The sequence below is a fragment of the Lonchura striata genome, chromosome 15 (genome assembly GCF_046129695.1).
Source record: "Lonchura striata isolate bLonStr1 chromosome 15, bLonStr1.mat, whole genome shotgun sequence".
In the NCBI taxonomy this organism is placed as follows: Eukaryota; Metazoa; Chordata; class Aves; order Passeriformes; family Estrildidae; genus Lonchura; species Lonchura striata.
The window spans coordinates 10,768,690-10,781,871 of NC_134617.1; the positions used below are offsets into that span (position 1 = coordinate 10,768,690).

Genomic DNA, 13,182 nt, shown 5'->3' on the forward strand with positions numbered 1-13,182 from the left:
TGTAATGCTTGTGCTCAATTCAGTTTGAATTAGGGCCAGTATTCTTCTGCTGTGTGCTGTCCTTCATTCTCTGTGTTATCAATGCCAAACCACCCATGCTTTGAAAGGAGCAAAACCTCCAGCTATTTTCTGGTTGCCCAAAGTTCCTCAGACCCTTCTCCTTCCTCCTCCCTTTGAGAACCTGCCCTTTACCACTCCCTTGTTTTTGTGTTTTCAACCATTGATCCACACAAACAGAACAAAGTCCTTCCCTCTGCCTGTGGCTGGCTGGCAGCTGCTTCTGCTCAGGCTGTCCCGTGGTGCTGCTGAAGCTGAATTCCCCTGGAAGGTCCCCAGATGATGCTGGACACATCTTGGCTTGCCCCAGCCTTGATGCTGTGCCCACAGGGCGTTGTGTGATGGGAACAAGCACAACAGGCAGGGGTCCTTGGCTGAGGTGTGACACTGCTACTGCAGAATAGGTGCTGAGCCATCTGTGACAGCTGAGCTCCCACACTCTCATCACAGCTCAGGAAACATCTTTTGCTGCAGTTTTGGCCCAGGGGCTGAGCAACCTGCTGGGCCACCAGCTCAGCCTTTCCTCCCCACTGGTTTGTGGCAGCTGGGAGCACTGGTGAGCTCTGAGAAGCTGGTCTGTGCTGGGAGGGCTGACAGCCTCTCACCCCTCATCCCACCTGACACCTCGGGCTGGCTGGTGCTGACTGCCAGGCCCTTCAAAGGCTTCATGGCGAGGTTTCTGTATGAATCATGAGCCAAATGAAGGGAGTAGATCATTCTGAAGTTAAAAAGGCTGAGGAGAGCTGCACTGTTTGTGTCAGCTGTCGAAAAGCAAGGAGAGAGGCTGGGTTTGCTGTCCTGTTTTCTCTGCAGATCAGATTCCTTATTCCTGGATATCTCCTGCTAACTGTTTCCCAGTGCCTGTTTCATCCATATGTTTGTGTTACGTTTCCAGCCTCATACACCAGAACAGATGGTAACTGCCTTGGTGTTCATGCAAAGACAGGCCCTGGTAACTTCTGGCACAGAGGTTTTGGTTGGATGGTTCACCTGATCTGCTCCTTGCCAGTCCCTGGCCCTCCTCATCTCTGAGCCCTGTGGCTACAGATCCTCCTGGCTACTCCACCTTCCTGTCGTGCTGCCTGTGACCTGGCTCTGACCTTCCACCACTGTCAGCAAGGCAGTCAGGGGTTGAGAATGTTCATGCCTGGCAACCCTCAGTCTTTCATACTGTGTGTGCCATCCCTGCTCATAGCCAGCTGGGTACCAAATCCAGCAGGATGAGCAGATTTTCTAGGTTTTAGGCAATTTGTGACTTCTGCTAGCTTGGGTTGATTGCCTTTGAGAGTTCAGCTAATGGCAATGCATGTCATGCTCTTGTTGGAACTTTGGAAGGGGCCATGGGAAGTTTTCCCATCCCTTTCCAGCTCCTCCTTTCTCTGGGGAAGCTGTGCTGGGACAGAGTGCATGGCAGGGAACCACACTGGCTGAATTCACATCCTGACCTTATCAGGACAAACGAGACTGAAGGTTACTGGGGAATGACACAGTGCAAGTAATTGGGAGTTACCTGCACCAATGAGCTTTTCTTGTTGCTTTTATTACTGCCTTGGGGGTTTTGCACATAGAAGGGCTGGAGAGGAACAGTCATGAGTTAACAGCAAGAGAAATATTGAAGAGGATAGAAAAATGTGGGAGAAAAAACAACTCTTAAGTGTGGTGGGAGAGGGTACAGTCAGTGGACTGAAGCAGTTGGTGAAAGGGAAAACACAACTTATATACAATTGGTCCATGAAATTGTGACTTTCCTCCCTATCTCCCTTTCTAGGAAAGATGTTTCCCCATCTAAGCTCTAACACTATCTTTTCTACAGATAACACTTCTTTCCTTCTCTGAGAGAGTCTTTTGCCCCGAGAAAGTTTCTGTCTTCCTTGTGTTGTGCTTTTACAAACATGAGGGAAAATTGGGCCCTTGTGGAACTGGAGAGGAGGAATGATCCTCAACAGCAGAAAAGTGTTTGTAGTCCAAGCCCTTTGGTTGCTTTCTAAGCAATAGTTTGCCTTTGCACCACAAATAAATATCCAACTGTTTTTTGCAGTTATAAATTCAAACCTGTGGCACTGCTATCCATTCCAGGTGTGATATTGTAAATCATGTGACTGCCTGGAAATGTGTGTGATTATCAGGATTCAATCACCACAGCAAATAGAGGTGAAAGGATAACTGCAGGATAACTTTCTGCTGCATAGAAGGCAAAGTTTACGTGAGGTGCCACTGCTCTGGGCAGCCAAGAGCCAGAGGCTTCTCCAGGCACTGGTGAGCCACTCACTGAGAATCCATTTGGACAAAAACTGGGGGAAAAGCAACAGCTCCTTTTTTACAGGTCCCAGGTTTTCCCTGGGAAAAAGCTTCAGTTAGCAGATGTGTGAAACCCTGCCTCTGCAGTGCTGGAAACCTCTACTGGCATGAACCAGCAGCTTCTTCCACCTTAATGCAGGATGCTCAGGGCAAAATCTGTGCTTGAGATGCTGCAGAGCTTTCCTGCATAGAGGATGTGGGATTATATCTGAGACTGTCTATTTCAGGAAGTTTTGATGGCCTAAGGCTCTAAAGCTAAATAAAGGGATTTTTTTTTTAAGTTTGTTTTTGAATGGTCCCAAGGCTCACAAGTGAGCTGCAGCAGTGATGGTGTAAGGGTGGGGTAGGTGATGGAAAGCCTTCCAAGCCTGCAGCAGTACTCCATTCGTTTCCTAAATGGCCAGTGATTACACAACGACTCCTTTTTGTTTTCCACCTCAGAGAAGCTGTCTTTATTTTTACAACAGCTGCACTGCCTTTAGATCTTTCTGTCATGCAAGGCTCCTGGCACAAGAGCTCCTTGCCCTTTGAGCCCTGCCCATAGGAAATTTATTGCCCTGGTTGGGTTTGAAAGGGCTGAGCAGCTCTCCCCTGAGATGTGAACACTTTCCAGGAGAATTTAGCTGTGTGCATGTGACAGGTGAAAACTGCTCTTATTCCAACAGAATAAGAGTTGGTTTTATGAAGAGTTTACTGGGTTTATGAAGAGCTTAATTAGGACAGGCAAATTCAGAAAAATCCAATGTCAGGTTTCTATCACGTAGCCATTGCAGCGAGTTTATCCTAATGAGCTGATAATGCTCCTCTCTGTACAGGTGGCCTAAAAGTCTCTTTAATCTGTTGCTTCTGCAAGTCCCACTCAGGCATCAGCTCAGCATAGCAGCCCCCAAGTCATCCCTCTCCTGGGCTGGAAAGCACCACTCTGTTTTTCTTCCCCTCCCAAAGAGTTCAAAACAACAAAACTGGCACTATATACCTGGAGTGGCATTTATCCATCCAGATGCTTCAATAGCTGAATAACTACCAAATTCTGTTATGAGACTTCACCACTTTTCACTGGTAAAACACCCAACATGCAGTCAGACATGCAGGTGTCTTGGCAGGTAACAAGGGAAAGCATTTCCAACATCCTGATGAAATAGTCTTGAGGCATATCTGTGGTTCCTGGCTGTAAGGCACTTGCTGCTGCTTTCTTCTATTCCCAAAACTTGGTCTAACCTTTTATCTGTGAACATTTCAGTGCTGGGGTTTTATTGGCATGTAAGCATAGTTGTCAAAAGCGTGCCGCTTTAAATGCATGAATGGCCAAATTATCTCTACCTTATTTTTAGCAATGCTTGCATCATAGAAAGTTTCCCATCTCTCTCCTGCCCCCTCCCCCCACATGTGGTAAACTTGCAAGGGCTCCTGAAACTGATTTCCTCCTTGTGTTGGTGATGCTGAGCTGGGTCCTGCCCCAGGGCTAGAGCAGCTCTGGGGCTGCAGCCCCACATTCTTTCCCTGGTAGAAGCTGCTGCTGCAGCTGATCAGGACACAAATCTGGTCATGGAATCATAGAATCATCAAATGCTTTGGGAATTTGGGACCTTAAATCTCATTTTTCTCCAACCTGCCATGGGCACAGACACCTTTCATTAGGCCAGGTTGCTCCAAGCCCCTCTCAGCCTGGCCTTGAACACTTCCAGGGATGGGGCAGTCACAGCTGCTCTGGACCGCCTGTGCCAGGGCCTCAGCACCCTCCAGAGTCAAGAATTTCTTCCCGAAGTCTATTCAGTCCAACCCTACCCTGTGTCAGTTTGTAGCCATGTCTCTTGTCCTGTCACTGTCTGCCCGAGTTAAAAGTTGCTGTCCCTTTTATAAGCTCACTTTAAACACTGGAAGACTGAGAATCTGGTGGGTGATTTCTTTGCTCGTGCAAAAACGTTCCTGCTCTAGATCTGCAGGATTTGGGGTGTGTGTGATTTAAGGCAGCCCAGGTACTCAGGGATTCCCAGCCTGGGGACCTGCCAGGATTCCCTGCCTGGGGACAGCAGGGTCCCACTCTCCCGCTCCCTCCAGGCCAGGCTGCGGTCAGCACAAGTGCTGTCTGTCCTGCCAGGGGGCCTGGTTAACGATTACCATGACAAAGGGACCTCCCCAGGCTGGATTTGCGAGCCCTGACCTGGCACTCTGTTTTCCCTCTTCCCTCAGTCAGCCTCTGTCTGCCCCTGCCCCGCAGGCCAGGCTGCAGCAAAGCTGTGCCAAAGGCATAGGAAACGTCCTCTGCGTTCCAGCCCCTTGGGGGCTGTGTTCCAGCTTCCTCTCCTGCAGCCCAATATTCTCTTTTGGCCCTGGCCCAGAAAATGAAGTTATTCCCCAAAGGCCAGCACAGCCATGGAGTTTTCCTGGGGTTTTCCAGGCAGTGTCCGTGGCTGTGGCTCTCACACACTGCCTCAGCCCCTCTTGTATCCAGCCACACGTGATGCAATGACGTTAGACCCTTACAGCATGAAATACAGCGAATTAATCAAATATTCAGGGGAAAACCAGCTTGCTTTTCCCTCGTCTTCTGAACTGTGCCTCTGCTCTCTTTTTAGTCAAACCTGAGGTCTTTAACTAGAGCTTCAGTGCTGATCTAGTACCAGCAGCCAGTGGTATTGCTTATAGGAGCATCCACAGCAGCGACTTGCTGTACTTGCTGTATTTTTTAGCATAGCCTTGCTCTGAGTCAGGTCTGACTTACAGACGATGACAAGTACAGACCAACTACCCTGCAGTGTACAGCACCAGGGCTCCCCTTCCCTGCCATGTAGGATTCCACCCAGCAGCTGCACTTGGAAGAGGCTGGGGGCAAAAAATGAGAGCAAACTAAATTCTTTGTGCTTTCATGAGTCATGGAAAAACCCCTTCAACTGTCTCAGCAGCACATCTGTTTGGGTATTTTCAAGGAAGCTGGAATGCATCCTCAGAGCTCTTCCATGAGAAAAAGTAAACATGTCATATATAAAACACTTTATTAAACATTTTATACAACACTTTATATACAAAAATAAAATGTACAAGAAAAATAATCTTTTCCAGCTTAGTGATTTGATTCCTATCTATTACACACACATACATTAGAACCTCTTCCATCCAGCACTTGCCTGCATATACTGATCCAGAGGATCTGTGGGATGTTACAGCTTGTGTGCAGTACTGGAGGAATCCCCACAGAGTGTCAGAAGGAATCTACAAAAGGCACGATAAAGAGCTCTGCCCCTATCAGTGCAAAATTCTTTCATGCAGCAGTTCTTGAACTCTTATGAAGAAAGGGATAGAGCATGTCCACGGCAGAGAGCATCTGAGGAGTGCACCTGGGGAACGAACTAGGTGGAAGCAAAGCCTAAACTGAACTTTCACATTTTAGTGGTCTATTTACAGAGTTGAAGGGTCTGAAATATGAACTACATGATGGAGTAAATCAAAGAAGAGTTAGCCCATTAGCATAATTTTCTCCAAAAGTGTAATAAGAGTTGTTAAGCTCAATGTCACCAGTGTTGCACAGGTAAGCAGCAATCAAAACTAACAGTCAGAGACTTTATCTAGAGTGTCTCCTCTAAGCACTCTGTGGGTAAAGTGCTCATCACACCACACACAGGGAGAATGGTAACCTGCTCCCCAGGCCTGTGGTACCCCGCCCAGGTCAGACTCCATGGCACAGTGACACCTTCCAGCAAAAGCTTCACCTCCAGAGCAATGAGGTGGGAGCTGCAGCTGAGCACCTTCAGCACCAGAGTCCTGCTAGGGAGAATGGGGCTCCTTTTGAGTATTATAATGGTGTTTTTCATGCTAACCTTTCCAGGCCTACAATTGAAACGGAATAGAAACGCTACTTTCTTCCTTCAGTCAGTAACAAAAAATTTCTTCCATACTCTCCAGGATTGTTGAAGTTTTGATCCAAGAGCAGTTTGTGGTTGGAGGAAGCCAGGGGTTTACAATCCACAGGGAATGACTTGCATGGTCGGCCTCACTGTATCCAGCCAGGAGAAGTCTTTCTGGTCAAAGAACCTGAAATCCAACTCTCCTAGATGAAAGGAACAGAGAATAGACACTGAATTAATGCAGCAAGAGCAAAATAGTGTATAGATGTATTGAAAATAAGTATCAAGAATGGTAAAATTTCTCAGATGAGAGTAAATACTTCAGACTATTCTTTTCCTAAAATACATCAGACACTTTCTATTAAACTGTTTCATTTAAGCTATTGCTAGAGGAAATTCCTGAGTTACATTCTAAGGAGTTCCTGAAAGCAGACCTAACTTACACATGTATAACCCTGAAACCTGTAGGAGTTGCTTACTGGAGGTGCATTTGACTTTTCCTTTTTATCAATGAATTCCTTACAGCTTTCCAACAGGCTTCTTTGGAATCTCAGAACACAAGGATGGTGAATTCCACCGTTTCCTTTGCTGCCTCCCAGTTTGTGTCCTATCTGCATGATCCTGTGCCCTTGGCTGTCAGGGACCAGCCAGGAGCTGTACCTGATGTCGTGTCGATGTCCCCGTCCTGCTCCTTGTAGCTGTAGGTGCTGCACAGGGTCTGGGTGCCTGACTCGTTGGTGAGAAAGCCTTTCCCCCCAATGCTGGTGCTGTGCCAGTCCTGGGCTGGGCCAAGCAGCTGGAAGAGAAGGAGGACATGGTAAAAACTGCTCCTTCCTGCTGTGGGTGCAATGTTTACTTGCCCTTAATTAGAAGACAGGTAAGCAACAAGATCTATTTTCTCATACTAAGTTATATAAAACTTGTTTTGTCACAGTTTTAAAAAAAAAGTTCATGCAAAACAGCAAGGGCTGCAGCACCTTTTCACCTCATCTTATCAGTGGGATGAGCATGACATGTCTGGAAATGCAGATTAGGAGCTAAACATGTCAGAGGTGGAGGGAAGGGCAAAATAGAAAAGTCTAGAGGACCTTTGCAGACCCTAATACAACAACCTGAGATCAAGGAAATGGCCTCAAGTTGTGCCAAGGGAAGTTTATATTTGGGTATTAGGGAAGAAATTTTCATGGAAACTGTCAAGCATTGGAACAGGCTGTCCAGGAAGTGGTGGAGTCATCATCCCTGGAAGTGTTCAAAAAACAAGATGATATGGCACTTGAGGATATGGCTTAATGAACACGGTGGTGGTGCTGGGCTGATGGTTGGACTTGACATCTTAGAGATCATCTCCAACCTTAATGATTCAGTGATTCTATGAACCTTCAGTCCTACCAGTATTCAGTAACTTCCCCTGACTTTTATAGGGTAAATATTTCCATAATTCTGGGTGTGTCCTCTCCAGTTCATGGTTGCAAAGCAGCTTTCTTCTTAATTTTTCAGGTTTCCTCATTAAGAACAAGTATGTTCAGCTCACATGAGATTGGATCAGATACCTGCTTCCCTTCCTTTCTTGGTAAAACATCAACTTTGGACAATTTTAGTCTGACAAGAAGGGCTGGTTTTACCTTAAAAATATCCGGGTTTATTTCCTCTTCATCTTCATCTGTGACTGTTTTGTAAGCACATAAAAAAAAGGGAAGAAAACATAGATGTCAACTTTTAGCCCTCATACTTCTGCTTCTTCACCACAGAACCTACTTCATATTCTCCTGTCACACAACATGACCACTTTTTATTCATGCCCACCCCAGACAACTCACAGCCCTTCATCTCTGATGCTCTTCAACAACTGCACACTGAGGTGCAGGACTCCAGCCAGCTCTGATGCCTCCCCAGGGCTCAACAGAGCAGAGCCCACTTGCTGTGGAAGATGATAGGAGGAAGATGATTTGTACCCCGAGTGAAGAACCACCCTGATATATCCACCCTGATATATCCATGTTAATTATTTATTTCCCCAGTGATAAGCTTCACATCTCTGCTGGAGCAGGAGGCATTTCAAAGCCTTTCACCCATGGGTAGGTGGCATGTGCCAGCTCTTCCCTTCTGCACCCTGGCTGGTGTGGTAACTCCAAATTCCCAAATCTATCAGGTGGGAGTTGTTTTTTCTATAATACAGCTCTTGTTTCTCCTGTTTGCCCAGACACTCCTTCATCCTGCTGTCTTGCCTCCAGCAGACCAGTAAAAGACTGGGCTAGGAAAAAAGAAATACCCACCCTCTGAGGACGAAGCCAGGGGAGACACCTGGAGCTGGTAGAGGTCGTTGGTGCTGTCAGCCATGGTGACCTCCATCGCTGGCCTCCAGTCGGTCAGGGAGCCGCTCACCTCGCAGGAGGACAGGTCTGTGGGATGCACCAGGAGTTGGCACTCACAGGACAGACACAGCCAGCCCTTTTCCCTCCCTGCCAGTCTCACACTGCACCTGCCCCAGCCCCCAGAGTCATCTTTGACCGTGGGTTTAGCACAAATGGCATTTTCCACTCTGCTCAGACTTAAACCCAGCATCTCACCCAAAGTCATGGCTGTGCTCTCCACCTCCACTTCCTGCCCTGCATAGTCGTGAATAGTGTAGCCACTGTGGTCATCTGGCAAAGGAGTGCTGGTTACGCTTTCTGCTGACTCTTTCAGCATTGTCTCTTCATAACACTGAAAACAAGGGTAAAGCATGTCTAAGAACGTGCAAGTTCCCATATGAAAAAAGTTAAGAAAGAAAACCACCAAAACCTCCAACTTCTTAAGCTGTCTCTACAGACACATACCTTTCTCTTGCTCTTGTTTCTTACTTCCCTTGAAGACTTTGACTTCCTTTCTGTGAAATAAAATAAGACCAATGTGAGAAAGGGCTGCACATTTTAGGCAAGTGTGAGCTCTTGCAGCCTTGAAACCTGCTCAGCAAGTTCAACTACTGCCATCACCAGCCAGTCCCCATGACCCTCTGATGCTGCCTTTAGGCATGTTTAAGGAATTTGGGATAAAATGAACTGTTTGTACAAGCTGTTCCCAGCAATAGCCAGTGAGCAAGCTCAGTAGCATCAGTGCTGCCAACAGGTCTGTCACACCGTGCTTACACACAGAGCCTTTAAGTGCTGTTTAAACAGTGTAACTCCAGCTGGATTGCCAAGGGTTTACCTTTCTTCTGATGCTTTGTCAAGGGTGGCAGCATCCTGTAAACCCTGACAGCACTGGAGCCCCTGTTGATGCTTTTATCCTTCACTTCTTCAATGTCAGGCAGGGAATTCATGGCACAGCGGAAATTTGCCTTCCAGGTTTTTGGATCAGGATCTTTCTCACCTTCTTTATACCTTCCTGTAAATAAGAGATGGGTTGTGTATTTCAGACTTTCCAGTGCTGGTTTTTCCCACAAAGACAGATACCAACATTCTATTTTCTGACACACATACTAGTAGTTAATCTAACTACCAGTGTAAATCTAGGCAAAAAAATGCCTTGTTTAGTCTAGTCATGGGACTGATGGGAATGTAAAGCCAGCACACACCTGTATGAATGGCCCAACTCCGGAAAAGGCAGGCATCCTTCTCCATGTCCCAGCCATGCTTAGCTGCATGTTTCCATGGGATTTGGAAGATCCTCTTATCCTGAAATTTAACCAAGAGATTTGAATTAAAAAAAGAAATGTCACATGCCAGATTGGAGTGATGGATTTAATCAGAGTTCTCAATTGCAGTTCAGAAATGTTCTAACACCCCCTGCTCTGTATTTTAGAGCAGGGAGGGTTAAACTATTGGCATATAACTACAATAGTTATTGAATCTATATTTTAATTAAATAGCCATTGTTCCATCTATTTTGTTCATGGCATTTAAGGCTTTTTATGATTTCTGAAACTGGAAAAAACCCCAAAGGTGCTACAGTACAGTAGAACTGAGCAATATTATCAACTTTATCCCCAAGTAATTTCAATATATCACATCTAACCTATTAGTATGTCATATATTACAGCATTTTTTCTAGATACACTTTGTCAGAGAATCTCTTTTTTAAATTGCCCATAAGATCTTGCAGCAATCCTACCAAAAAATGTCGATTAAATATCCTCTTAGGAGTGGACATGGAAACTTAAGACACTTGGTTCAGTAAGCTCAGTGATCTTGACCTGTGCTACACCCTGGTAACAGGGTGGCCTTACAGACCAAAAAATAGAACATTTCTTTCAGGCTGAATCTTAAAAATGGAAGCAAATGGAGTACAACAGCAGCTGCTTATCTGGAACAGGAGGTGACTTGGCTCAATGAGCAGCAGGAATTAAAAGAGATTTTGAATGTTTCTTCATTCTCCAACATACAAAGAATGTTTTCTTTGCAATTTATCATTACCCTCCTGGGAATTTTCTGAGGGAAAAATGGAACTACTCCACTGTGTACCAAGCAGAGCAATCTTTTCTGCAAACAAAACTGTTCCTTCTTAAACATAGTGCTGGCAAGCTTTCTCTATGTCTTTTCCTTTATGATCTTGACTTGTGTTTAATGTCATTTAAGAACAAGGAATGTTAATGCTATACAAGTAGCATAATGATGATAGTAGTACAAAGCAGCCTCACCTTGTTAATCCATATCAATCCTGGTATTTGATTGGAATCAATCTGCATTTCCAACCACGGCCTCATGCGCATTCTTGACACCGGCATGTTGGCTGTGAAAGAAGTAACAAACAGATCAGACAAACTCTCATCACTGTTTTAACCACTCTGCAGTGCCGCCCCTCCCATACTGTCTGTGCTCGGCATCACCACCAGTGCTACCGAGAGCTGCTTTTCGGGAGTCTTAACTCGTTCGGTGCCTCCCAGGGCTCCTGGAAGGAAATGCTTCCTGCTCCGCCTGGCTCAGCTCCACCACACGGCTCAGGTTTGGCATTCGGCAGAGGCCGACGGCAGCAGTGGGTGTCCAGCCCGTGCTGCGCGGGGAGCTCCGGGTGGGCCCGCTCAGCCCGGTTCCGACCAGGTCTGGGTCCGCCAGCACCGCCACGGGGTGCGGCTGTTCCCCCGCTCCACAGCCACGGAGAGGCACCGACCGCGAAACCCTCTTGCTAAAAGTTTATTATTAATGAAGTTGCGCAAGGCGGGGGCAGCGGTGCTGCTGCAGGTGGGTATCCCCAGCCCCACCACGCCCCGTCCCGAGCAGCGCTGCCGCCGCGCTGACCGGCCCTCCCGGCGCTTCCTCTGCACGAATAATTTCCTGTTTGCGGGCTTTTTCCGAGACACACGGCCCAAGGCTGCCCGAAGAACACGTTCCTAACTTTCACAGCTCGGCCTGGGCGGGACGCGGCCCCGGAGAGTGCCGCCCCGGGCCAGGGGCTGCCAAGGGCTGCCCGGAGCGGAGCCGCCCGAGCGTCCCCGAGCCCTGCGCGCCCGCGGGAGGATGCGCGGTGCCCGCCCCGACGGCCGGGGCCGTGCTGCCGGGGCAGTGCCCCCGCTCCGCCTCCAGAGCCGCTCGGCGCCGCTGGGGCCGGCCCCGCCGCCTCAGGCCAGCCGAGCTGAGCGGCGCCGAGCCCCCGGCAGCGCTCCCATGGACCCTGCCGGGCGACTCCTCCTGGAGCTCCCGTGCTGCGCCAAGTGGGGGGCTAACGGTGGGATGGGATACAACAGGATGGATGGGAATAGGATAGGATATAGGATGATTAGGATAGGATAGGATAGGATAGGATAGGATAGGATAGGATAGGATAGGATAGGATAGGATAGGATAGGATAAGGATAGGATAAGGATAGGATAAGGATAGGATAGGATAGGATAGGATAGGATAGGATAGGATAGGATAGGATAGGATAGGATAGGATAGGATAGGATAGGATAGGATAGGATAGGATAGGATAGGATAGGATAGGATAGGATAGGATAGGATAGAGTAGGATAGGATACAGTAGGATGGGATGGGATGGGATGGGATGGGATGGGATGGGTTGCAGCAGGACCCACCTAGCTGTGCCGTGCAGTGCCGAGCTGTGGCTCTCCCGGCCGACCGACGCGCACCCTCCGCCCGCCGCGCGGCTCTGGCTGCCGCCGGCCGCGCCCGCGGGTATAACGCGGCGGCTCCGGGATTCCCCGCGCCCGGGCCCGGCCGCCGCCCGGCCAATCCGCGCCGCGGCGAGGGGTGGACGCGCCCGTCATTGGCGGCCGCCGCGGCATCACTTCGGGGAAATCACGCTGTTGTAGCACCAGCGGCTCGGGGGGCGCGGCTCCCCGCTGCGAGCTCCGGCCCCGCCCCGCCGCCCGCCCGCGCTTCCCGTGCGGAGCCACCGCTGCCCGGAGCCACCGCTGTCCGGAGCCACCGCTGCCCGGAGCCACCGCTGCCCGGAGCCACCGCTGTCCGGAGCCACCGCTGTCCGGAGCCACCGCTGCCCGGAGCCACCGCTGTCCGGAGCCACCGCCGCCCGGCATCCAGGACCGCCCGGGAGCCACCACCGCCCGGGATCCAGGACCGAACCACGGCAGGATCCATCCTCTGTCCCACCGAAGGATCGGGTTTCTATCCCATGGAGGGATCTAGTCCCTGTCTCACAGAGACATCCAGTCCCTGTTCCATGCAGGGACGCAGTCCCCGTCCCGCTGAGATATCCTGTTCCCTTCCCACAGCGGGATCCAGCCCCCGTACCACAGCGTGCTCTCCCTTTTCAGGAAAAGACGGTGGAGTTGTCAGAGCAATTCCTGTGCACATCATGGTGCACCTAAACCAGGGACCAGCTTTTGCCAGGTACCCACCTGGCCTCAGCAGACCAGTGGCAGGACAAGGGGGAATGGCTTCACGCTTAAGAGAAGGATAGGTTCCAATTAGATATTAAATTTTTCCTTGTGAGAGTGGTGATGCCCTGCAACAGGTTGCCCAGAAAGGATGTTCCAGTCCTGGAAGTGTTCAAGGATAGGTTGGATGGGGCCTGAAGCAACCTGGTCTGCTGGAAACTGTCCTTATTGCA

General features: G+C 49.0%; 1 protein-coding gene across 1 annotated transcript; it reads right to left on the reverse strand.

The window, feature by feature from the left end:
• Window positions 1–5,329: 5,329 nt before the first annotated feature.
• Window positions 5,330–12,293, reverse strand: IRF1 (interferon regulatory factor 1). Its single transcript, XM_021549452.3, has 10 exons — window positions 12,188–12,293; window positions 10,813–10,904; window positions 9,751–9,850; window positions 9,384–9,560; window positions 9,014–9,063; window positions 8,765–8,900; window positions 8,471–8,596; window positions 7,820–7,863; window positions 6,858–6,993; window positions 5,330–6,400 (listed from the first exon to the last, which is right to left on the reverse strand). Exons 2-10 carry the CDS (start codon window positions 10,897–10,899, stop codon window positions 6,309–6,311), a joined length of 948 nt encoding a protein of 315 aa, XP_021405127.2. The 5' UTR covers window positions 10,900–10,904; window positions 12,188–12,293; the 3' UTR covers window positions 5,330–6,308.
• Window positions 12,294–13,182: the final 889 nt, after the last annotated feature.

Coding starts and splice junctions, on each gene's coding strand:
- IRF1 (XM_021549452.3), bottom strand. CDS start 10,899: ATGCCGGTGTCAAGAATGCGCATGAGGCCGTGGTTGGAAATGCAGATT. Junction 9,064..9,383: donor GACAAAGCATCAGAAGAAAG/GTAAACCCTTGG, acceptor TTTATTTCACAG/AAAGGAAGTCAAAGTCTTCA. Junction 8,597..8,764: donor GAGCACAGCCATGACTTTGG/GTGAGATGCTGG, acceptor TGCATCCCACAG/ACCTGTCCTCCTGCGAGGTG.